General features: G+C 40.2%; 1 protein-coding gene across 1 annotated transcript in view; it reads left to right on the top strand.

Moving 5' to 3' along the window:
* Window positions 1–3,273: 3,273 nt before the first annotated feature.
* The window catches only part of pld1a (phospholipase D1a), a 53,636-nt gene continuing 30,900 nt past the window's right edge, over window positions 3,274–26,009 (top strand). Inside the window, exons 1-4 of the mRNA XM_073875590.1 lie at window positions 3,274–3,432; window positions 21,452–21,627; window positions 21,938–22,107; window positions 22,185–22,334. Coding sequence (XP_073731691.1) covers window positions 21,528–21,627; window positions 21,938–22,107; window positions 22,185–22,334 — 420 coding nt within the window. The 5' untranslated portion in view covers window positions 3,274–3,432; window positions 21,452–21,527. The remainder of the gene's footprint in view (window positions 3,433–21,451; window positions 21,628–21,937; window positions 22,108–22,184; window positions 22,335–26,009) is intronic.

Raw genomic sequence — 26,009 nt, 5'->3', positions numbered from 1 at the left:
AAGTGTATGTGAAAGTGCCGTTCACCCTGCTTCGAGTGGATGAATGACTAAAACTTTTTTGGAAACATTATTTTAAGGTAAAAAACTCTTTAGTGTTGCTTTAATACATACCTATCTTTTTTTAAATGTGTGCACTTAATCTTTGTACAGCGTGTCGTGAATCTGTTAGCATTTAGCCTAGCCCCATTCATTCCTTAGGATCCAAACAGGGATTAATTTAGAAGCCACCAAACACTTCCATGTTTTCCCTATTTAAAGAACGCTACATGAGTGGCACAAAATAAAATGTGGCAATTTTTTAAGCAGATAAAAATGAGAACTATATTGTATGGCGGAAGAGCACTTAGTTTGCAGCATGTTGACATCGGGCACAGTAAAATTGAGGGAAGTTTGAGCGAGAGGTGGTGTAGTCAGGAGTGATGATGTTACTGCGCACCGAGGTCAAAGTGCTCATGCTTTATGAGCACTTCAACCTTTATAATCTCATCCTTATGTTGTTCTAAACCTGTATGTATTTTTTTTCCAGATGAACACAAAAGTTGATATTTTGATAAATGTTGGTAAGCACACAGCTGATTGTAAACATTGTCTTCCATAGTAGGAATAAAAAATGTGATGGATTTTAATAGGTACCATCAAATATCTTCTTCATCATTTATCACAATACTTCCAAAATATTTTTTTCCTACTATGAAAGTCAATGGTTACAATCAGCTGTGTGCTTACCATCATTTATCAGAATATCTTCTTTAGTGTTCATCAAAATAAAAAACTCATACAGGTTTGTAACAACATGACGGTGAGTAAATGATGACAGAATTTTCATTTTTGGATGAACTATCCCTTTAAGACTGAATTAAGCGTAGAAGTACTGTATACTCAACAAAGAGGTCATTTCTTTTCTTTAAAACAATAAAACATGCTTTTCACAGCCACTGCGGTACTGCAGTCCTCAGACTATAATAAACATATCACATGGTGATAATCATGTTCAGAGTCCAGTTATAAATGTTGCTCTTTAGGAAAATAGATTTGAGTCCAATGAGATAGCGATACAAATATTGATAAAGCAGCAAACAGACACCAGACACACATTCTCTCCTGTAGAAACATTTATTCATAGACACATACAGGGATACACATATACATTCATTTTTTTGTATTGAAGTTTTTGTTATTTGAATGCAGTCCACTAGAGGGCAATAGTGCTATACTGAATGTATAGCCTACTGCAGCCCTCCAACAAGATTTAGTAAAGGACAATTTGCATGTGCTTGCATGTAATATGTTCAAATATAACACACTGACTAAGTTGTTTTTTTATCATCTTGCCTCAAAATGGTGGGTTTATAATGGTGCATGTGATAAATATGTTTTTTTGTAGTTGTATCAGTAGAAATGCCATGCCATTAATTTCTAGATAATGTTTTTATTCATATTAATATTTAAATTCTCTCTCTCTCTCTCTCTCTCTCTCTCTCTCTCTCTCTCTCTCTCTCTCTCTCTCTCTCTCCAACTCTTGCAATAGAGTCTACTGTTCAACTGGCATTGTGTGTACAGGTGTACAGTATGTGTGTGAGACAGAGATGTTTGTATGCTGTTGTGATAAATGGCAATGCCTGCCGTTTGAGCAAAGGTATGGCCGCTCCGGCACACCCTGCCTTGGTAATTATTACAGACTCCACAGACCAGAGGTCTCAAATCAGACAGGGCAGAAAATTGAAAATATAAATGATTTATGGTCCTTACAAGTCTATCCTCTTCGTCTTTGTTGTTGGCCACAGAGCACTGGATGTGCCGGGACGTCCTTTAGTGCGGCACCTGGCCCTTGTTCTTCTGTGATTAATCCATTTAGATACAGTGGAGTGGAAAATCCTCATCATGGAAAATAGATTGATTCTGCAGAGAAAATGCTATAAGAAAATGCTTGCCGGTTGCTGGGAGAGCAGAACAAATTGTCCAAAGATAAACTACGGCCCTGACCGTAGAGGCTTCAGGTCTTGAAGACGATGCTTGTCAATTTAGCATCATTTGCAGATGTGGATCAGATGAGACCTGTTAAGAAATATAGGTACTCCATATAGGTATTGGTGACGTAGGCTACCAAGGTTACTGTTGCTGAACTCGTACAGCATTGCATTAGCAGCGCAAAAGGTTATAAGTTCGATCTTGGGAATCACATGCTAATAAAATTTGCAAGTTGCTTTGGATAAATGTCTGCTAAACAAATGCACCTGCATGCTTATTCGGTGTATTAAAAATATAAACATCTGAAAATCTAAATAAACCAATACCTGACCAAAATATTTTGTTTATTATAATGCATATTATAATAAACTATAATAATTTTTCAATAAACACACACCTGACCTGTCAGATGTTTTAAAGGGGACATTTCACAAGACTTTTTTAAGATGTCAAATAAATATTTGGTGTCCCCCAGAGTACATATGTGAAGTTGTAGCTCAAAATACAATATAGGGAATTTATTATAACATGTTTGTGTTAAAATTGCTAAAACTTTGTAGGTGTGAGCAATGTGCCTTTTTTTGGGTGTGTCACTTAAAATGCAAATGAGCTGATCTCTGTACTAAATGGCAGTTGCATGGTTGGATAGTGCAGATTAAGGGGCGGTATTATCCCCTTCTGACATCACCAAGGGAGCCAAATTTCAATAACCTATTTTTTCACATGCTTGTGGAGAATTGGTCACCAAAACTAAGTTACTGGGTTGATTTTATTCACATTTTCTATGTTGATAAAAGCACTGGGGACCCAATTATTGCACTTAAACATGGAAAAGTCACATTTTCATAGTATGTCCCCTTTAAACAACCCCGAGATTAATGTCTGTGGTAACAGTGGCATACGTGGAGTAATTTACTTCGGTGTTTTGAATTATTTGAAAATAAGGTGCACCCGCCGTGTAACAGATAAGCATTACAACCTTGGGTGAGCATTATTTTCGAATAATTCAATGGCCCATTATGCATTTTTCAGTGTTTTTGAATTTCTCACTGTTTTTGAATGTTTTCAGTCTGGAAAATTTTAAAACCCAAATTTCTCTTTAACTTCATTAAAGTCTAAGCAACAACTGTAATATTAAGGAAATCTCTTTTGTGATATTTATTTTCCTTGGAGATATCTCCGGCTCTCCTAAATATAACAGCTGAGCAGGGGAGGAGAATATTGTGATCTGCTGGGCTTGATTGGCTGAGTGATTATGATTGACACCTGGAAATGCCCCTCCCCTTCAAACGCATTGGCCTGTGTGTGATCTTTCCACTGCACTCTTGCTCAGACTGTTTGGAGTTACAGAGAGAGGGAGAAAGAGAGTCTTTAACATTGTCTGCTAAAGTGTGTTAGTCTTTCATTATCGTGGGCAAACAGTGCAGTGGATTTATTATGAGAGAGTCATGTCTACAAGGGCAGGTCAGTAAAAAAGCTTTTGTTTGTTGTTTCTGCTCCAAACTTTTGTCTCAGCTTGTAGTGTTAAAGGAATGAAAACTGGGAAGTTTCTAGATCACGGGCAAACAAAACTGTGAGAAATTTCAGCATTAAGTGTTTATTTTACAGTATGTGAAAGCATTTCTGGTGCCTGTATGTCTTGGCTCCACTGTGAAAGGCTTTTGTATCCTAGGTGGAATGTGTGACCAGCACACAAAAAAGAAAAGTCAAGGCATTAGTCAGACTCAAATCGCTCTCTTGATTCGACTGCGCTTTTGTTTAGATTTATAATCCATTTGAGCTTAAACTCCCTTTTAAACTGAACACAATGTTGTTTCAGTTTATACTTTATTCAGTTTTGGCTACTTGTGTTTTCACTGGTTCATGTCTGTTTTAAATGTCATTCATTAATCGACAAACAAGTGACTTCTGAACTGATGGGAAATAAAAGCTGTGGTTGTATGGCTGGATGTGTACAGTATAAAGAATACACACAATGTTATCGTTGCTATCTGGTCATAAAACCTTGCATAAGGTTCAAAGTGCATTTGCTATGAAAACACTCTTTTGCAGTCTTAGACGTGTTTAACAGGAATAACATTCCTGTCTCATCCCATATGCTGCACAAGTTGCTTGACGTTTTTAGGCCTTTACGGAAAAATTTGTCATTCCTGGTTATGTACTTTGCAGAACTCAGTTTATTTGTGTTTATCTGTTACTAATGGGGAGCCCATCTGTGGCTTTCCTCATAGCAAATTAATGTCAGTCTTGCAGTTTTCATCAACGCTGTAGAAACATTCCCACAAGTTTTTAGTCACACGCCCCAAGACACACAGATGATTCAAATGTGTGTAGCAAAGTTTTTAATGAAGCTCTGACGTACAGTAAGTTGTTGCATAATGTGTTTTAACTCTCTTTTCTACACGATGTTCACAATGGGCAGGAACTTGCTGTCAGGAAGCAACTGCTGATATGGATGAGTGAAGTGATATAACGCATTAACTGGCTTTTTATCCCTTGCATTATCTTTATTCTTTTGTTATTTCGTTTTTAAAACCCCATTAACATCCAGTGAGAGAAGTTTGAAAAATAAACATGGCAAAAAGAAGGGGCCTAAATTGAAAGTATCTTGCCTGTTTATATCAATATCTGAGTGAGTTCTTAAAAGTCTCACTTTTCATTTTTGAAAGTTGACTCTTTGTATAATCTTGGTTTAGGTCAGTGCGTTTTATCTCACTGGTTGACACAATAAGAGCACAGGATAGTTCTTAAAGGGCTGTGGATGGCAATAAAAAACAATGCTTAAAAGAAATGGTTCACCCAAATATAAAAAAATTCTCTGACTCGCCCCTCATGCCAACCTAGATGTATATGACTTCCTTTTTTCAGTTTAACACAAATGAATAATGAATCTTCTTATATGGGGCTCAACATTGTGAAGGTCCAGAAAACACATTCATCCATCAAGTAATCCAAATGACTCAAGTGGATTAAAATATATGAGGAGATGCAAAAGCCGCTAATCGCCACCTCCGTCACAAATTTGCTAATATTATTAACCAAATGCTCTCGACGTGTATTATATCTTCATTACATGCCTTTGCTTCAAATACACTTTTTTTTAGCAAAGTCCTCTAAGTGCATGGAAGATAAATTGGATGAACAATGGCATGTGAAACAACCGTGGATGACATTCAAATTTGTGTCTCTTATGAGTAGATGGACCTCAATATAAAAGGTAGTACTACAATTAATAGTTTTTGCTGATTAATCGGCGCCGATGGTTCATTGGTGGAACAATCAGCCATCTGCAAAAACTCATGCCGATAATTTTTCTGAGGTGCGTTTGTTGCTTATAAAGTAAGTAAATTGCTAAATAGATGCTGCATTAGCAGAGAAACAACAGCAAGAACATAAGTTTGTTGTCAAGGCTGACAGTCGACGCTCAGTTACACAAAAATACTCGCAGATAAATCTAGCCCAAATGTTTAATGTCATAATTATTATTATCTATTAGCATTTGTTTATATCCAGCTGATTACTTTTATCCATGATTTAGCCAGCTAAGCTGCATGTTTAAATTATTAACAAAAGAAAGTGAACTTTATGCAGCTGTCGACTACATATCCAACAAATCAAAATCTGATTTCAGTTCTTTTTTATTATCACTACAATAGTTGTTATTTTGTTTAGATAATCATTAAGTGTTTAAAGCAAGTACAAGACTGCACAAAATATATTTTTTTTGTGTGTAATTTCATTGTTAACAGTGCGAGTATTTCACAGAAGTACTCAATACTCTTTCTCCGCCATTAAGTTTTTACAACAATCCATATTTCTGCTATTATCCACTAGGTGGTGCTATTTTTTAAAGCAGAGGGTCTGTTCTTTCATTTGAGATATTGTATGTTTATATATTTAATGAAGAAAAATTTCTGAAAGGCATTAAACTTTTATAAAAATTATAAAAAATGCTGGTGCTGGCTGGCAATTAAAAAAAAAACGCTGGCTGGGAAAGAGTTAAAATAATGAATGAATATTTTTATTTATACATTAATTTCATTTAGCACATTTTCATGATTCAGTACTGTTGTTTTATTACTTTTATAATACATTTCTGCACTGTTGCTCTTTGATGTTTTTTATCCAGTATCCATCCATCCATCTGAATAATTGTTTATTGGCAAGTACAGACCAAATAGTTGGGCTGTGCAAAAAAAAAATTGCCTGCGATTCTCATGCGTGTTTCATCAGTAAAGCCGGTTCCGTGATTAGAGGTAAATCGCCATCAGCTGCTTTCAGATGGAGCGGCATTTACTACACAGAGCTGTAGTTCACAAAGAAGCTAGGCAAATCGCGTTCATGATCGAGGAAAATCAACTTCGATAATCTATGCGGTTTTTCCTAGCTTCTCTGTGAACTACGGTTCTGTGTAGTAAATGCCGCTCCATCTGAAAGCAGCTGATGGCGATTTACCTCTAATCACGGAACGCGGCTTAACTGATGACACGCGCCTGAGACGATTTTTTGCACAGCCCTATTATATTGGTACGGATAAAATCCACTATAGGTCAGCCTCTAATGAATACAACCCAAATGTTGCAGTGACATGGATCACAGCGCCCCCTAATGTGTGGTTTAGTTACTTTATTTTTACATTCTCATCTTTTGCCATGTTTATAGTTGAATCTTCAGTGATTTTACAACCGTTTACTATATCTTGTCCACAGAATTGCATTTTTTTTATAAGTGGAGGTTTTTGCCAATAAAAGCTTGCATGCACTTAGAGGATTTTGCAGCGAAAGACAGTCAACTTCGTTAAATACCAATAAAATTTACAAAAATCTTTTCATTGCCATTTAAGTTAAATGACTAAACTTAAACATAAGAGCCTAATAAAAATATGCTCATTTACAAGAAAACATGTCAGACGCAATTACAGGGGTTCGCATCTGAATACCCTTATATACCTTCTGAAGTGAAAAAATGTTTGTGAAAGAAATTTTTTAATATTTATTGGTTACATCATGTATTCATGTAAAAACCAGTATGGTAAATTCAAACATGGCGGCACACTGATCATTTAGAATTGGTTCTTGTGTGTATGTGTGTTCCAAGTTGATCTGTATGTTCACATATACTGTAAGTCACATACATCTGGGATGGCATGAAGGGGGGTAAATTATGAATATATTTGGCTGAATTATTCCTTTAATGCAAATAATAAAATATACTTACAAATTTTTTCCTGTTTAGCCTATGACAGTTTTGCATATTGTATTTATTTTAAAACTCTTGAAAATGTAATGGTTTAGTATATAAAAAGTTGTAATGGTTATCTTTTATTATCATTAGACTTTGAAAATGTGAGCAGAGCTTGAGTTTCCGTTTACGTGCTATATTTCAAACATCACTGTGAGAGCTGTTGGGCAAACATACAGCCTAACCAGGGTATGTATTGTGAAAATAGTTCATGTTTTAGGTTTTTAATGGTAAGTGATTGTTTTCCATGTTTTGGGCAGCTCTGAAATGGAGAATGTTTTGAATTTATTTTTCTTTCCCCTGGCACCCTGACCTTGCTATTGCTGGCAACAAACTCTTCAAGTTACTGGAATTTGCCTTTGTTTTAATCCAGAAAACTAACATTGGCTCTGGCTTTATTCCTGCTTATAGCTTTGTAAATTCTAAAATGTTCCCTCATTTGTAAATCACTTTGGATAACCACATTTGTTGAGGTGGGTGATTCTCACGAAAACTTGGTTGTAAAAATGTCAAGCATGAAAATGTAAAAATTGCTTAAATTTACTTTTTTTTCCACCAGACATTAGAAACAAAGTCTGAAGTATATGGGAACATTAATTTAAAAAACTTTTACTTATCATTTAACACTTTTTGTAACATAATTTCAAAAATAAGTCCTAAAAAATCTCATTACCGCAACAGTCAGAAAACATCAACACTGTTAGAAAAGCTAATATATTTTCACATTTTTAAAAATTGATTATTAATAGTCATGCACAGTAAATTGAAATTCTGAAATAATATTTATTTTAAATTTAACGTTGTTTTTATTTTGTTTTATTTAGCTCATATACCGCAACACCTTCCACAATTTACAACTATTTTTTTTATATATTTCGAAGAAACCTGACACATTTTCAAAATGACATGACAAACCTGAAAGAACATAATTTGGAGATTCTGCACATGCATTTAAAATCAAAGTATTATGCTTCTATTAATGAAATTAACATTTAATAAGCATCTGTTGCGGTAATGATACATAGGTTTCGGAAATGAGGTTAATTATTTCGGTAATGAGAATACGTATACTAGCCTGAGATTTTGTTAAAAACAAATTTTAAAGTTAAAAGTCTGATAATATTTACAGCATCATGCGTTCAAGTTCAAAACTGTTTTATTGTGTAGTCTTTGAAAAAAATATTAAAGAAAAAACATGAGAACAGGAAGGCTTATATTAATATTCCTTTGTGTCATATTTAAGTCCCCATTTATGCATTTAACATACTGAAATAAGATGGTCTTTATGACATATGCTGCCTACAAATGCGAGCTCTGAAGGCTGCAGCCATCGGATTGAGAAATGGCCAGCTAATGTCAGCTGGATATAACAAAACATTTGTGTAAATAAGATGAAAAATATTTCCTTGCTGGATATGATTTGGTCTTCTGACCTTTTACCATTCTGTATCTGTTTTGATTAGAGAGAGAGAGAGAGAGAGAGAGGGAGAGAAAGAGAGAGAGAGAGAGAGAGAGAGAGAGGCTGTATCCGAAAGTTTAGACAGCTGACTTGTTCCCTCGCTGCCTTATGAGACAATGACTTTGGCTGCATAATGGCAGCTCCAAGAAATGCTTTAGGACAGACTTCATAGGCAGCAAAATTGAATTCAGGTTGAAATGTAAGCAGCCCTCTCTGTGTTCCGGGATGTCGCAAATCTGCTTGTGGTGCGGAGGTCTGATCGACCCACCCAATTCACACGAGCTCTGTGTGCTCTGCTTGGGGCTTCTCCACCCAAAGGCGGCAATTGTTGGCTCAGGGTGTCCCTTATTGTGAGGATCTCCCGATGAAGGTGCTCAGGACCCGGCTTAACATCGCCCTTGGAGGTTTCTTACTGCAGTGTCCCACTGCCGGCAAAGAGCCGCTGGTGATCGTCCTCCCCTCGCTCAACCGGTTCAGTTTGTCACCGAGAGCCTGTGTCCTGAACCGGGAGCCACCAGGTCTGTTTCCTTTGGGTTTCCGGCGGAGGAAGATGAGATGTCTCTGACAGCGTTGGATGGAGACTGGGACCAGGCTCCACGTGGTGCATCAGACACACAGCCATCCTTCTACAAGGAACTGGTGCGCATTCTCTTCAAAGCCGTGCAGATGCTCGGAGGAAAGTCACCAAAGCGTGGGCTACCCCTCCCCCCATTTTTTTCTTAGGTAGGCTACCTGTGTATTCCCCCCATCAAGGACGCTGTGGCTGCTCACCTCTGCCCCTTGTCCACTTCCTTGGATGGTGTGGCGGAGCTTTGAGGGTAGTGAAGCCTCATGACAGCACACCTGTCCGAAAAAGCATACCCGCGCCGAGAGAGGCTCTGTCTGCATTGCACACTATGGCGGTCCTACAGATCTTTTAGGCGCAGGTGCTTAAGGCTCTGGATGAGGGCAGCACGGATCTAAATACCTTCAGGGATCTGAGAATGGTTACGGATTTCACGCTAAGGGCCACGAAGACCACTCATGGTGGCCATGCACAGTCAAGTCCATCCGGCCTGTTTGGTGACACGGTGGGCACAATCACGAAGCATTTCTCGGAAGCGGTGAAGAGCTCTAAGGCTATGAGCCACTTCCTACCTCACCACCCTGTGTCTCATGGACCAGAACCGGTGGTGCATCACAAGAGTCCCTGGCACAAATCCTCCAGTATATGATGCAAGAAACTGGGTCCTGGGGGACTGCCGTCCGGAACGAAGCCGCTCAAAAACAGAGCATTTTTCTCCTCAGTTGGTTTTGTGTTGCTCGCCCCAGGGCCCGTCCTCACATAAGCGTCTACAACACGCACCCCCCCCCCACTCTCGAACACGACCCACATGCTGCGAAGACAGCAGAGGCGGAAAGGGTTAACGCACAGTCCTAATGAATTGCGCAGCAACCCGCTTTCTGTCACAGTGCCGGGCGCTTTTAGGCCATCCTCTCTGGTGTCTGTGACTCACGCACTGCGCAGAAAGGAGGTGCTGCCTTTAGTCTCAGTTTGTCCCTCGCCCCCAGGCAGCAATCTGACGCTGCAGACAGCGCGCGTTGTGCGGTCGCAGGAAGCTGAGATGCTGGCACGCATGGGATCCAACTTTGTGGATCTTGTGATCCAACTGATGTTGCAGCGCCTAGATGCGTGGCGTGCCATCGCTAGGTTGTTTTTGATACCTGAAAGTGGAAAGAAAGCATAACATTAAATTAGCATGTCTCACAACATGGGAGACAAAAATGAATGTACACATCATCATATAGTATAGACTTGTTGCGTTGTGTTGTGTGTTTGTCATGTACATTTCCTAACACTGTAGTGTGTTTTTTGCTAATTACACCTGCTAGTAACATCTCCAAACCTAACCTCTCTCTCTCCTTCCTTCTGTGCTCCTCGAGCCATTCTGGGTTGCTGTTAAGTTTCTCCCTGAACTTTGTCAACCTGGCCTTTGCTAAAGCTTTTTTCTCACTTGCTGACTGTCTACAATGAAGCATCATAAAGCAAAATATCAACAGTTATTACATTTTAAATTTATATTAAATTCATAAGAGATATTTAAATGTAATAAACAATATGCTTAAATTCTCATTTCCGAAACAGAAGTTCTCTTTACCGCAACTGCTATTAAATGGTTGCGGTATATGAGAATGGTGTTGTGGAGGATGAGGTACCCCAGTATGTTTTGCTAAAAATAGAGAAGCCACGTAGGCTTTGCTCATTTTTTATTCAGTGCATATAATTAGACTTTAATAAAGAACATTTTCATAAAAAATTGTAAATCAAACAATTTTCGAAATGTAGAAAACGCTTAGGTTACTCACGTAACCCCGGTTCCCTGAAATAACGGGAACGAAGCATTGCGTCAGTTAGCTGACGCTATGGGGGAAACTCCTGTTTACTCCGTGACTGAAGCCTATTGGTTAACGTCTGTACAAAGTACAGACCAATGACGTTTGAACCCGCGCGCGGGATGCACACGTCCTTATATAAGCGCGGTTCAAGCGTCAGGAGCTCATATTATTCGACTGAAGCGCGCAGCCGAATACACTCGCTGCGTAGACGTTTGTAGCACGGCAAGTGACGCAATGCTTCGTTCCCGTTATTTCAGGGAACCGGGGTTACGTGAGTAACCTAAGCGTTCCCTTTCAATACGGTTCACTTCGCATTGCGTCAGTTAGCTGACGCTATGGGGGAACGTAATCCCATCACGCCGTGCATACACAACGTACAGAAGTGCCTTACCGGAGAGACACTGCGTGTGGCCCTATACCCGGCATATTCACAGCTTTAAGCAATGTGTAAGCACCATATAAAATGTTGACGCGCACACGGTGGGGTTTTAAACGCACCGGGGGCACATAACATAGCACAAGACGGCGAGATACCGAGCGCGCCGCGGGTGTGCGAGATAAGTAAATTCAGAGTCACGTTGGTGAGCTCGCTGAGCGCACCGTGGTGTACACATAAAACGCATGAGCGTGCATGATTAAGCCGAGAGAACCTGCGCTCGCAGGGCAGGGACGTCTAAGCTGTACAATCTGACAACGTAGACGGCGAAAACCAGCCGGCCGTGTAGCAGATATCAAATATAGATACCCCTGTAGACCAAGTCCATGAAAAAGCCAAACTCTCACAGAGTGGGCCCTATATAGGACATAGCTCAGAGGGGCGTGAGCCAGTGCGATGGTTTCAACGATCCATCTAAATAACCACTGTAAGCAACACACATACATAGTGAGTGATCTGCGAAACTCACGAACGGCCGATCTGACTATTATATGCGGCAGAACGGTTCGTAGCGTGGGATTATACAGATACCACAATAGTGTGAACCCAGGTGCGCCCTCGAGCGCATCGGGATGCATATAGATAGTATTATAGTGCACAGATCGGTGAGCTGTCCAAGCGCGCCGTAAATGTGTATTGACTATAAATTGCACGGGCACAGGTGAACACTTGAATACATCGTGAATGCATATAGATGAATCAGAGTGTTATAATGCACAGGCCGGCAAGATTCTCAAGCGCGCCGTCATGTGTTCTGATAATAAGTTGTGCGCACACGGGTGAACCCTTCAGTGCACCGTGAATGCGTATAGATAAATCAATGCACAGAACGCGCCGTGAATGTGTACAGATATGATTGATGAACGTACGGTGGGCACTCAACGCACCGTGAACGTACACAGATGAACAACAATGTATGTATGTGTCACAGCCGTGTATACAGATGAGCTTTTCCGAGCGCATCTTTAGTGTATACCGAAATGTTATAGCGTGCATATGTGAGCTTCTCTAAGCGCACGGTGGACGCATATAATTAAAACCCATATCGTGCATACAGGTGAGCTTACGCGGCGCACCTTTAATGCAACAAACCTCAGTAGTGCGCGAAGCAGGGATGTAGAAGCTGTAAACTGACAACGTGGACGGCGGGGACCAGCCGGCCGTGTCACAAATGTCAAATGAGAAACTTCTAAGACCATGCCCGAGGATCTAATCCATACATGGAGTAGACTTCATTGTCACGGGAGGTGATAACGTCAACGATCCATAAATAACCTGTATTGACAGGTGCGCTAGTGAGTGATCTGTGACGCCGATGAACAGCTGATCGTCTGATGTACGTCAGACGTATCTGTCATACAGGACCTTGGACAGCTCCAGAGCGCTGCGCCTCGGGCACCGTCCGCATCTGAGAAATGACAGGCTTATGAATAAAGTGAATGGTCGGTCATAAAAGCGTGGTTCGCTGTTATCACCGCCACATATATATACGCAGGGGGAGAAAGCCGCCGTGCACGAGCCTCTGTAGTGAGGAGAAAGCTGTTCCACCTACAATTCGCGGGGGGAAGACTCTCGCTGTCACTAGACAGAATAGATCAGACTTTGCATAAGGACGCCTCGCGAAAGGGGTCCTAGCAGCTCGTGTCAACGTGTTATAAGGCACGTAATGTAGGTCGTGTCCCACGGATGCAATCTCTGCACGCCCATCGTAACGGGTTAATATGTCTGCATCTTGGTAGTTAAGCACGAGATGCGTATCACTCTGATTGAACATAGCTTATAAAGCGATGCAATGAGTTTGTAAAGGAGATGACTCGCCAGCTTGTACAGGGGGCGAGATCTCAGTCTGGTTCGGTAAATAATGAAACCACCGTAGTTTGCCCGACCGTATTATCACAATAACATGGTCGAGAGTGCTGCAGTGCTAAAATCATCCCCTTAATGGACCGTATGTACAGTACAAGGTGATTGATATGAGACAAACGGGCGTTCCACGCGCCGAAGGCTGATTGCCGTCGTAAAGCGTGTTCAACCCACAGCAGATGCTGGCGATCTCGTAATGGTAGCACTTCATGCAGCTGTGTGTAACTTAAGCATGAGCTTCCCGGCCGTCAGCTCGGGGCGGGACCTTTGCTTAGTCAAACTGAAGTGGACTTATGAACAGAATGCCACGATATTCAGTTTTCTGAGGCTCGTTAGAGGGGTACGTGAGCCCGTCTTAAACGAGATGCCGCGCGTCTGTCTGTGCGCGCGCTTTGAGTTTTGAAACTTATTGTGGCGGGTAGCAAGCTCACTTCAGGTTGATATTACCCTTAATATCTCCGAGTATTGGAGCAGAGCGGAGGTGTGAGCGTCTTCGGATCCGCTGATATAAATCAGCTGTATGGCCGAAAAACGTCATAAACCGCTTGGCTGTAAGCTTTGAGTGGCCGTCCGGAGAGGGCGCGATTCAAATGCCTAGAGCCATGCAAAAGTCTGAGGCTGCGTCTCTCTATGAAGAGAGAATGACAGCCGTAAGACCGTGCTCGTTTGCGCCGTCAGCATCGTAGCGGAGAAACTGAGGTGGGCTGCGAGCGAATTTGGCAGAAAGGTGTTAGAGACACCGTACAGCCGTGGGGTGTCAATACACAGTATATGGCCAAACCGGGGGTTTTTCGGCAAGCGTCGATAGAATTATGGACAGCGGGCCGTGTGTGCGTATTACTGATTGCTTGTCAGTAAGGCGAGAAAGTGTTTAGAGACACCGTACAACCGTGGGGTGTCAATACACAGTATAGTAAGCACGGAAATTACTCTTTTAGAGGAATTCAATACCGTTCGCCACTATAGTGAGGTCGCATAACCAACAGTATTACACAGTATGTTTTGGATAAACAGCACACAGAAAACATTTCAGGGCAGTCCAGCCGAGGCGCGACTTAAACCCTCTTCCCCCAGACAGTTCTATGTCGACGCAGCTGTGCTGCGAAGACCAGAGCTCGACCGTTCAGCTGCACGAGCCTTAGTAGTGACGGTGACCCGAACGGCTCACGGAGCAGAGCAGTATGTCTAGGTGGTTTAATGTCAGACTGAACCCATCGCAGAGAGGAAGTCTGCCGTGAGGCCCGCGGTTTTGCCGTTTATTAAAAAGGGCAGAAAAACCGGGTATATAAGAATGTACCAATATTCAGCGCACTGATATAGGACGGGACTGAATAAAGGGAGGTATTCGGGCCTCAGTATGTTAAACAAACTCGTTCTGCCTCTGATTCCGTCTTAACCAGAGAGAAATTACCGGGCAGACGAGTCGTGAGCTTTCCGAAGTGAGATAGACTCAGGCCGGTAAAGCTCTATAATAAGTGTTTTAGCGCTCAAATAGAGGCGTGTCCGCCTTATCGAGCAGACGAATGAGATCGCGCCGCTCCAGGGGGAGGGGCATGAAGCTCTGTATAGACGAATAGTGAGCCGGTTAGCTCTTATAATGAGTGTTCTTGATGCTCCAATAGCGGCGAATCCGCCCTATCGAGCAGCGAATGAGATCGCGCCGCTCCAGGAGGGGAGGGGCATGAAGCTCTGTAATCGTTGAACACTAGACAGCTGCATTTAGAGGCAGCGAGCCGTAAGAGCGCGTGCTAACTACGCCGTTAAGAGACCTCACCACTGCGGGGAAAGGAGCGAGGGACTCCGCGAGCGTGGAGCACGAGTGGCTGTGCTATGACAGGGAACAGGGGCAGATCCGCCCGTGTTTGCTTGTCGTATGCATCTTTCTAGTTTTACGGTTCCCCGCTTGTTCATCTCAACAAGAGAGGAACGGCAGAGGGGAGCAGCAACACAGACAGAACAGCCATGCGTCATATAAACGGTATCACCCGATGCACTCGGGGGATTCATATATGTGCCAGAGATCTCGCCACTGAATGTGAGAGGAGCGAAGGGACTCTGTAAGCATGAACGGTTGCGATGTGACAGAACACAGGGGGGGGTTAGTCCGTGTGTGTTTGTCTATGCATCCATCTAGTCTCATGGCTCGCCGTGTGTTCATCCCGGGGAGAGAGGAACAGCAGGGGGAGCACGAAACATGGATAAGACAACCGAAGCATATAAGCGCGGTCCCGGCGTGGGAGGTGCCAGACCGGTGACGCGCTCGGGGAAATTCATAGCAGGGAGGCTCACTCAAGCCGCTGTGCTGGACGCTATTACAACAGCGCCTGCTCTTTTAGCTTACAGCTTTATATTAAAAATATTGATCTTACCGGGCGGCCGCAGGGGAGACCTCGTCAGGCATGTGTCCGCTGCACAGGGCTCGTACCACGGCAAGCGAAGGCTATCTTCGGTTCTCGGCCGGAAAGCGGCAGGGGAGACGCTAGACCTGGATTCTGCTGTCTTCGGTTCTCAGCCGGAACGGGCAGGGGAAGACGCGAGGCCTGGACTCCGCTGCAGGGCTTTTGTCGACGGCGAGGTAAGGCTTCTTCTTCTTCTTCGGAGCAGCGAGAGGTTCGCGCTGAAGGAGAAATAATATGAGCTCCTGACGCTTGAACCGCGCTTATATAAGGACGTGTGCATCCCGCGCGCGGGTTCAAACGTCATTGGTCTGTACTTTGTACAGACGTTAACCAATAGGCTTCAGTCACGGAGTAAACAGGAGTTTCCCCCATAGCGTCAGCTAACTGACGCAATGCGAAGTGAACCGTATTGAAAGGGAACTACCTGTTTCGGTAATGATAATCAAAATGTCGTGTAAGCATTCTGACAAGAGAATATTTCAAATTTAACTGGAAAGATATAAAGAGATGATCTTACCTGGTAGCCATCTTGAAGTAACTGGTCCATCTGCTTGGTCACTCAAAATCAAACTTTATTAAAATTCTGTATGTGTGCTTAAACTGTTCTCAAAAAGTGTTGCGGAGGATGAGAACATCAGGCATGGACACATCAATTTCCTAATTTTTCTTCATTATTATTATACATGAATATTCAGTAAATTATTTTTCTGTCATCTAAAGTAGTCTAGCAAAACATCAATTTATTTTTTTTCTAAATATTTTTGTTTTAATATGTTTAAATTACAGCATAACGCATGTTCAAACACAGCCGGACGCATTGCGGTAATGAGAATTTCAGCAGAAAATGAGATAAAATTGACAAATTATAAATTCTTATGTTGAAATCACACATTGTGCAAGGTAGAACACAGTATTGTGTTAATTCTGATGCTTTTTAATATTACTATATTACACATTTTATAGCTAAAATCATTAGTGCCATGGTGTTTCAATGGTTTCGTGAGAATCACCCAGGTACAGTGAGTGAATAGACAGTTGTCCAGGGTGTGACTAACACACAGATAAAGCTTTGTTTGTTAGAATCTTCAAACAACAAATATGGGTTCTCAATCATGAATGTAGTATTCTGGGATACAAGCTAAGTCTGCAACATGTTACCAATGGATTGGTATTGACTTGCCTAAATTATTGCCCCTCTCTGACCTATGCAGCCTTGAAATTGCATTGCACAGGTGGGAGAGACACATGAGCCATACAGAAGTGCACTATATATGGTTTTGGTTTTTTTGTGGTGGTATTTAAAAACCACTTCATTCTTCACATTCGTTCACTCACAATGCATTCTGATTTTTAGGGTACATCAGATGTACACTTGCTAACTCCTTATTTTCCTTAATATAACACAGACAAATTTTCATTCACCACTTCTTCCCAATGTAGTAAGCAGACTCGTTTGCTATTGTACAGTATATAGGAGGAGTGAGCAGTTTCAGTATTGAATCAGTATGCGGTATCTTCTCCACTGTAAGAGCATAACTGTTAACACATTGATTTGTTTATAGATACAGAAGTATGAGTTGAATATGGTTTCTGTGGTTGATGAGAGTTTTCCACAGATATTATTGATAATGTTTTTGCTGCTCAACTGGTACGACATGTCATGCACTACTGTACTTCATGCACTAAAAATTAGGGGTGAACCGATAAATGCCGATATACATTAATAATACGTGACGTTAACTCTTCTGAATCGTACAGCCGATATTATTCACAACTATTTCATGTACTACGGCTTTTGATCAGTATCCTTATCGATCTGAAATCACTGTTAGTTTGAGTCGTTTATAACATGCATTTGAAAAAGCAACACTCGTCAAACATAATTGCTATATTTTTTCTTTATTATTATGAAAATACCTGAAAAGGTTTGAAGAACGGCAATATAAATACATCCTTGAGCCATTTCCTGGAGCTGCGCGTGTATGGTTCTTCGTCTAAAGCGCATATTGAGTTTCTGCACGAGAGCGCCCTCTGGCTTTTGGATGTAGCGGCATTTCACCGTAATTCATTGAGAAGTATAGCAAGCATCATCGGCCGATACAGTATATCGGGGCAACCCTACTAAAAATAAAGGTTTACATTGAATAGTTTTTGAATTAAAGTGTGAAATACATAAACAGAAATTGAATATATGTAACAGAACCAGGTATTTAACCAACAGTAATTAGTTTGCTAATATTTTGACGCCAGTGATGTCTGTTTGAATTATAAATCACTGTCTTTTTGAATGAATTAGAGGGCTTGGTTGCTTTAAGGTTGTATTTGCTGTAAAATGTTGAATTGAGGGAAGACCGTAAGAGAGCTGGTTGTGCTATGTAAGGAAAGTGGAATTTTTTAATGTTGGCTTAACCGGCAAAGATGATGTCATAGTTTTATTATTGTTGAGTTGCCATAGAGCAGCTCATGAATGCTATTCTCCTCTTACGCAAGACAAGAGGTACAGAGGATTCAACAGGCTCATCTCTAGTACACAGGATTTCTTTTTCACACATTTTAAACGGTCATTAAGCGATCAGACTGAATAGACCAGTCAGTATCTGTAGCCCACCACCACCAGCCAAATGAGAAAATCTTCCATTATGTGTAATAAAGGGTTACGTGGGGTTGGTACGGTGGAAAAATGCATGCTTGGCAGCAAAATTACTGCAGTCTAAAGAAAAATGCACTTGGCAGCTAAAGTGTGTCTTTATGCAAGAAACTGAAAGATCAAGCCTGTGTCTTTCCTTTTAATTGCATGTATAATGATGTTTTTGTCTAAGGAATACAAATGTTGACTTATTTTTCTGCTATTTTTCACATAACATAGAGTCAGTTGTTAAATTTAGCTTTATGGTACTGGTATGAATGTGTCAATTGTGTTGGATTAGAAGTGGATGATGTGTTTCAGCATAATATCTGTAATTTGTATTTGTTCTTCATACTTATTTTCCTCCCATTTATTGTTTTCTCCATGCATTAAACCATTTAATTACTTGGACATTCAGCCTGTATCTGTAATTATAAAGTCATTTAACCCATCCTTTACTTTGCCAGTAATGCATTTGTGTTAGTTAGTTTTTCAATGGTCTATGCTGAATCTGTTATGGCATTATATTACCCAATTTATTTACAACGTTGTATGAGCTGCCAATTTTGCTCAAACGCTTACCCTTTACAACTCAGAGTTCACATTCATCCCCTTGGTCAGGGTATTAACTAACAAATGTTTCAATAAAAAGCATTAACAGCGTTCGAAAGCATTTCGGATTCTTTATGTCTGTGAGCAGCGTGATCGGCTATTAGTTTTAATCAGATTCTCACAATACTTTGGGGTTTATGGATTTCTCAAGAGGTACGCGTTGCAGTAAACAGGATGTGGTCTCTTTATTTTTAATTGCTATTTTAGTGATGGAATGACATTTTGATCTGACCTTGTATGTTGTTCACAGAATTTTATGCTTCAGAGGGGAAGACACTGACCCCTGACCTTTGACTGAAAAGGGAAGTGTTCAAAATAGAACTGAGCAAACTCAAGATAGATCAATGAAATGTAAGCGTTGATCAAGAATTCAGACATGATATTATCCTCTAATTGTAATATGCTGGATCACATAACACACTGTGGTCAATACAATTGAAATTAATTAAAATATTATAAATGGGTATATCACAATATGCTTTTCACAATGATATACAATAACTAAGTGATTTTAATAGTCTTAAAAAGTTATGTGCAGTCAAAAAAAGTTATGTGTAGGCAAAGTTTTAGATCGATGCACATAGCGTGGAGAAACAGAGCTTTGCTTTCTTTCTCAGAAAGAATGTGAAACATGTAGGTTGGTTCTATATTTTTCGAAGTATAAATATGTGACCCTGGACCACAACCAAATGAAGTCTCTACAATGATACATAATTTTTGTTATATTTACTGTAGGAAATTTACAAAATACACCAGTCAACATTTGAAGTGGATCAAAACTTTTCATAAAAATTGTCCTAAAACCAAAATGTGTACCCATTCTTGTCATAGGACAACTTTGATTAACTTTTGTGATCCACTTCAAGCGTTCACTAGTATATATTAGTGGAACGTGATCTTTACCTAAAGGGGAAATATCATGAACATCTGACACTTTTTCCATGTTTAAGTGCTATAATCGGGTCTCCAGTGCTTCAATCAACCTATTAAATGTGAAAAACAACAACGCAGTAACTTGGTTTTGGTAGACCATTCTCTGCAAGAATGTGAAAAAATAGGTAATTGAAATTTGGCCCTCCTTGTGATGTCAGAAGGGGATAATACCACCCCTTAATCTGCACTATCCAACCACGGCACTGCCATTTAGTGCAGATATCAACTCATTTGCATTTAAAAGGACACATCCAAAACATATTTTTGTGGCAATTTAAACATGGTATAAAAAATGATCTATATGGTATTTTAAGCTAGAACTTCACATATGTACTCTGGGGACACCAAAGATTAATTTGACATGTTAAAATAATCTTGGGAAATGTCCCCTTTATCCTAATGATTGTTTGGGATTAAAAAATCTATCATTTTGTTCTGTGTGACTTGAATTACAAGGGTAACATTTGTTTTATTTGAATTTATATTGATTTTTATGAACTTGAGACATTATTACACTTGGCATTGTATATTGCATCTTTTCCTTCAACATTGTGCACCCCTACAAACCATGTTTATACTTGAACCTGCAAATCATTTATTTAATTTAGTGTACATATTCACCTTTCATAGTTCTGTTTATATTTTTTGAGGATGAGGGCATGTTACATAACCTTTCAATTTCTCATAAATTTCCAATAAAAGTGCTGTGTTGGGTCAGAAAGTGACAAATCCAGCCGTTGTGTTAAATAAACCAAGAAAATGTTACATTTGACCCAACAATGGGTTAAAACAACCCAGGATTTTAAGTTGAAACAACCCAGCATAGGTAAAAGTGCCAAAAAACAAGGTTATTTTGTGTATTTGGTATAAAACAATGTGTTCGCGTGGTTTATGGTTCAAATTTTTTTTCCCACATAGCGTACATTTTTGTAGCTCCAGATATCCCTGTCTTCTTCAAACGCTTGGATTTTGTACAAAACTCATCGATCTGAAAAGCGCTGTGTCCCTGATTGGCCAGTTAATCTTTATGTTGTTATTGGCCTGAATACCTCTGACATCAGCTGGAAATGTGACGCTCCTTACCATGTTTGAAAAATTCGCTCACAATGCAATGTTAACCTACAAGCTGAGTCCGAAGCGGGAGGATTTATGATAATGACCGCCTTGTCCACATCAACAGGAAAAGGAAGTAAACTGTTGCCTACAATCTGTGTGTTTGTTGTAGTCCAAGAAAATAAATTTACATTGGAAACGATAACTTGCGTCATTGTTTACGTTGGTGTATGTTCCTTCTGCATATCGTTAACATGTACTAATACACACTTACACACCAAAGGAAATTGTGAATCGGACCATAGCTGCTCTTTTAATTATTTTATTTTTTTGACTGTAGTTGCTAAGCTTATTCAATTTTATTTCCTACCTATATATGCACAGTTTAGTTTAACTTTTAATGTTTGCATTTACCATTGTTTTTCCCTGCTGTTAACCCTGTTGAGTAGCATAAGCAGATGTGTGTACTGTTTGTGTACAAACAGGCAATGCTGGCCCTTCAGGCTGAAAACTGGTTAGTGTGATTCTGCAGTCTGAGCCCTATATCTAATAAAAACAAACATGAATGACAGCGTGGAGAATCTGGACACCAGGGAGCTGGGCTTCTCAGATGCTGAGGATGAACCCGAAGAAGTGGACTGCAATGATTTCAACACCTCAGGTAAGCGTTTTATTAAACATTTCACATCCTTTATGTGTGCATAGAAGTAGCTTTATATATAAATAGCTGAATGCACAACTTGGCAAAACCCGTCTGTATGTATTTTGCTTATAATTATTCCACTTTCTGTTTTTGGATAGGAACATGTTGTGTGTTGGGTCCATTCAAAAAAGTAAAAAAAAACTAAAGATAAAAGATACTCCCCATAGCATGTTACAGCATGTCCTTATTGTCACATAACGTGCACTGAATGCTTACTAAAGCTCAAGTTTCCTCAGGCATGCCTCATTTGCCCTGTCATCTCTTTTAGGAGATTTCCGGATCCCGTTCTCAGCTGTGTACAAGACTGTTGGCTTTAAAGAGACTGACGCTCAGGTGTACCTGACCAATGTCCCCATAACTGCTAAGATCCTAGAGGTGGAACGCTTCACCATGACCCCGGACCGCTTTAAGATCACCAAAAACAGGAGCGTGTCCAAGGTCCCTGAAGCTTATACACTTTTCACTTTGTGTTTTTTATCTTCTTTCAAAAATCTCATGACTCCACTGTGTCCAAGGCAATGCCAGCTGTTTTTAAAATAGAGCTGAAGCATGGGAACTTCACCTGGACGGTGAAGCGAAAAGAGAAACATTTTTTGGAGCTGCACAGGGAACTTCTGCGTTACAAGACCCTCATGAGGATCCCGCTGCCCACACGCAGTCATACCCTGCCCTTCATATGAACTTATTCACACCTACGGCACTGATACTATAGTAATCCGTTTTGATCCAGTCACAAGTGTACTAAATACAACTGGTTTCAAAACCTAATCCAGTCACACAGACCATAACATTTTTAATCAGAAACAGATGTGACTGCATTGCATTTGCGGTCTGGTTTTATATTGCATTTATTTTGTAGATTTATCCAATTTGTTTTATTAGTATATGTTGTCTGGAATTCAAACCCACAACCATTGTGCTTCTGAACAACCAGACAACAAGATAAAACGACTGCATATTTATAAATTTGTGTTAAAACAAGGATGTGTTTTTGTGTGTTATGCGGGGCAACCTTAGCCTGGCTCCGCCCTCCTACGTGCTTCCGCTTAATTTTCATTTTGCTTTAGTACTACGTCTGGGACTGCTCTGTAGAGTTTCGTTTTCTCCTGCAAAAATCTGCAGGACCAATCAGGGAACAGATGGGGGTGGCTAAGAATGATGACGTTGAGGTCGTGCGTCAGTTTGAGTTGTAGTTCAGTAATGGCAGCGGGGAAAGACGTGAGAAAAGCTATTCGGTCCGTTGTTGCAAAACTGCCGAATATACAGAAGTTAAAGCCGGAGCAAGAACCAGGTTTGCTAAGTTTTGTTTGTCTGATTATTCTAACTTGTTGTTTCCGGCCGGTTTCGGTGCATGATATACGTCACGACCAAACGTTAGCGATTGGTTATGGCAGATTCAGAGTGACTCTGGACAGATCCAATAGTTATAATCTTCAACAGAGGACCCTCCTTAACGGAAGTAACGCTTTGCAATGGAGGGTGTCCAGACTCTCTGTACAAATGAAATGAATGTATGAGAGTCTGGTTGGACCAGGCTAGGGCAACCTATATAAAATGAGTAAACATTTGGAAAAGCATGCACGTTGACATATGTTTCACTTTGGAGAAAAGCGTCTGCTTAATGAATACTGTACGTGAAATTAGGGGTACCGGGGCCTCAGCAGACTTCCAAGTGACCTCAAGATGACTTAAAATTATTTAAAATTGGACAAAACAAGCATTAAAAGAAGCAAAAATTAAGATGTTTCTTATTTGGCCATTTTAGTCATAGATATGTATAAAGGCTAAAGCCGTTTCTCAATGTCAAGAAAAGGATCCTCGGAAGCCAGAATTTTGAGGATGCTACGTCATCGATGTCTGTCGAAGGACTGTTCCGATGTCGAGGATCCTCGGAATTTCAGCCAAGGACTGAGTCCTTCTTTCAAGAAATATCCCATATACAGAAAAGGATGCAAATGTGTATCCTTCGCGTGCTGAAATCACCCACAATCCTATGCGCGCTGCACTGAAAGCACAACTTTCATTGTTTGTTGTATCACTCTTCACCTCTACAATGGCTGCATAGGTGCACTGGAACAATCCTTCCTAAAATGCATTAAACTTTTGTTTACAAAGACATGAAACTCATCGAGTGGTCAGGGGTGTTCACTGATATGCTCACACAAAAATCGCTGCAGAAGATGCTTTCCAACAGATTTTATCGTAGTTTTTGCCCAACTCCATTGACTTAGATGTGCTGTGAGCTACGGTACAGTATTACTCCCCCAACTGGGCTGGAGTGTCTATTATTCAAGCTCTCAACGGAAGAATATACGGGTGTGAGGCGTTTGGAAAAATAGGTCCACAAGTTTATAACGAATGGTAAAACACCTGTTGGAAAGCATCTTTTGCAGCGATTTTTGTGTGAGCATATCAGTGAACACCCCTGACCACTCGGTGAGTTTCACCTCTTTGTAAACGAAGGTTTAATGCATTTTAGGATTGTTCCTGTGCACCTATAAACCCATTGTAGAGGTAGTGGGTGATGCAACAAAAACTGAAAATTCTCGGGCCAGCATCATATGTCCAAATTTCAGTCAAAACCTTTCTATTTCATCATAAACAATCTGAAAACAGGGCTTTAAGTGTAAAATACCGAACTTGTCCTTTAATGGTGCAGGTACTTTTAAATGACCATAAGTCAATTTTCTACCGATTTTCAAACGGTTTGGTTTCTTACAAACATTATTAACGTGGCTATAATTCTGGATGCTTTAACATGATTCATGAAAATTATTCATTAAGTGTGCAGTGTCATAGGTACATCTCTGACGTTTATAACAAACCAAAAATTTTAATTTAAAAGTACATGCTTCATTAAACACAATACGAGTGAGCGATCGCCCTGTGGTAAGATGGCCGCCAAATGCGAACGTTCCACTCAGTTGCCCAGCAGCGTGAGCGAGACAGCTAGCCTTTATACGTATCTATGATTTTAGTAGCGAATATACATCTCTCTTGTCATTCCAAGCTCTAGTTAATTTTATTTGGAAATATTTTATTTTTTTAATTTATTTGGGGGCCTTCAAATATTGCTGTGGACAACTAGGGGGCCTTAAAGTGAAAAAGGTTGAGAACCACTGGTTTACACAGTGACATTGCTTTGAGGACCTGAAAACGCAAACATTTGGAGAAGGGTTTTAAAGGGAAAGTTTTTAATAGCATCTCCTTATTGTCTCCATTTAAGCAACGCAAACGCAAATCTGTGATATCGGTGATGTCGTGCGCATGCGTTAATTCAGACAGTTTCATCGGATGCACACGCATTGCAGCAGTTACGCGCCGAACCCAAAGTTAACTTCCGGTCTGTGCTTGTTTATTGGTCTGGTCCAAACTCCCCCAGTGGTCCGCCAAAAGATGGCCTAAACTAGGCAAGTGTTTATACAATCGTCACTTATTTAAGTAGATTTTTAATGCACTTGTGAAACTGTGATATCAGTTCTTGCCTTTCTGTTTTGATAACGTAAAAATGGATCGATTGGCTAAACCAAAAAAGGAGTCAAAAGAAAAGATCAAACGTCAACTGAAAGCAGCTTAAAGCCACAGATCTATTAGTTTTGTAATGTACTAGTTTTTGTTCATGTGTAAAATCCCTGTAATTTCAGTGATATTGGACATTAAGGGGAACATTTTTTTCAGCATTTTATTGTTACCATAGTTACAACCATAGACTTCATATACCCACCACCTCAGTTTTAAACTAAGGGCTCTTTGGAATGACATTAAGTGGGACCTAGGCTGTTATAGTATGTTTAATTGCAGTTTTTTTCACATGTGCAGTTTGTTGTTCATATTAAGCTGCAACTCATTTCACATTTACTTTTCAAATGAAATAAAATTCATATAATAATTTCTGAACATAGCATTGCATTGTTTTTTAAAAAATTAGTTTTTGACTTGAAACAGTTGCATATTAAACTTAAATTTAGTTTATCCTTCCTATTTTGTTGTTTTTTGGGGGAGTGTTAGAGTGGGATTCTGTTAGGTGGTCCTCAGAAAAAAATTGGAAGATAAAGTGGTCCTTGGGCTGAAAAAGTTTGAGAAACACTGATCTAAACAAAACTGCTATGCTTTTACATTGATTGTTTGTATTTTTCTTTCTGTAGATAAATGTGTATGTGCACAGGCTTGTACTGTTTCTTGTCAAGATAACATTGGTATCTACTGACCTGCCAGACAGTGGATTTAGTCATCTTCGCGTATCCGTATAAATGCGGATCTTATTGACAGTGTTGTCGTAATTTCTACATAAACACAAATGAATAACTTTTCTGTTATTCACTACATTGTTGTCATGTAAA

The sequence above is a fragment of the Misgurnus anguillicaudatus genome, chromosome 2 (assembly GCF_027580225.2).
Source record: "Misgurnus anguillicaudatus chromosome 2, ASM2758022v2, whole genome shotgun sequence".
NCBI lineage: Eukaryota > Metazoa > Chordata > Actinopteri > Cypriniformes > Cobitidae > Misgurnus > Misgurnus anguillicaudatus.
Note: the sequence above shows the minus strand (reverse complement) of the source record. Positions and strands in the feature narration are given on the sequence as shown.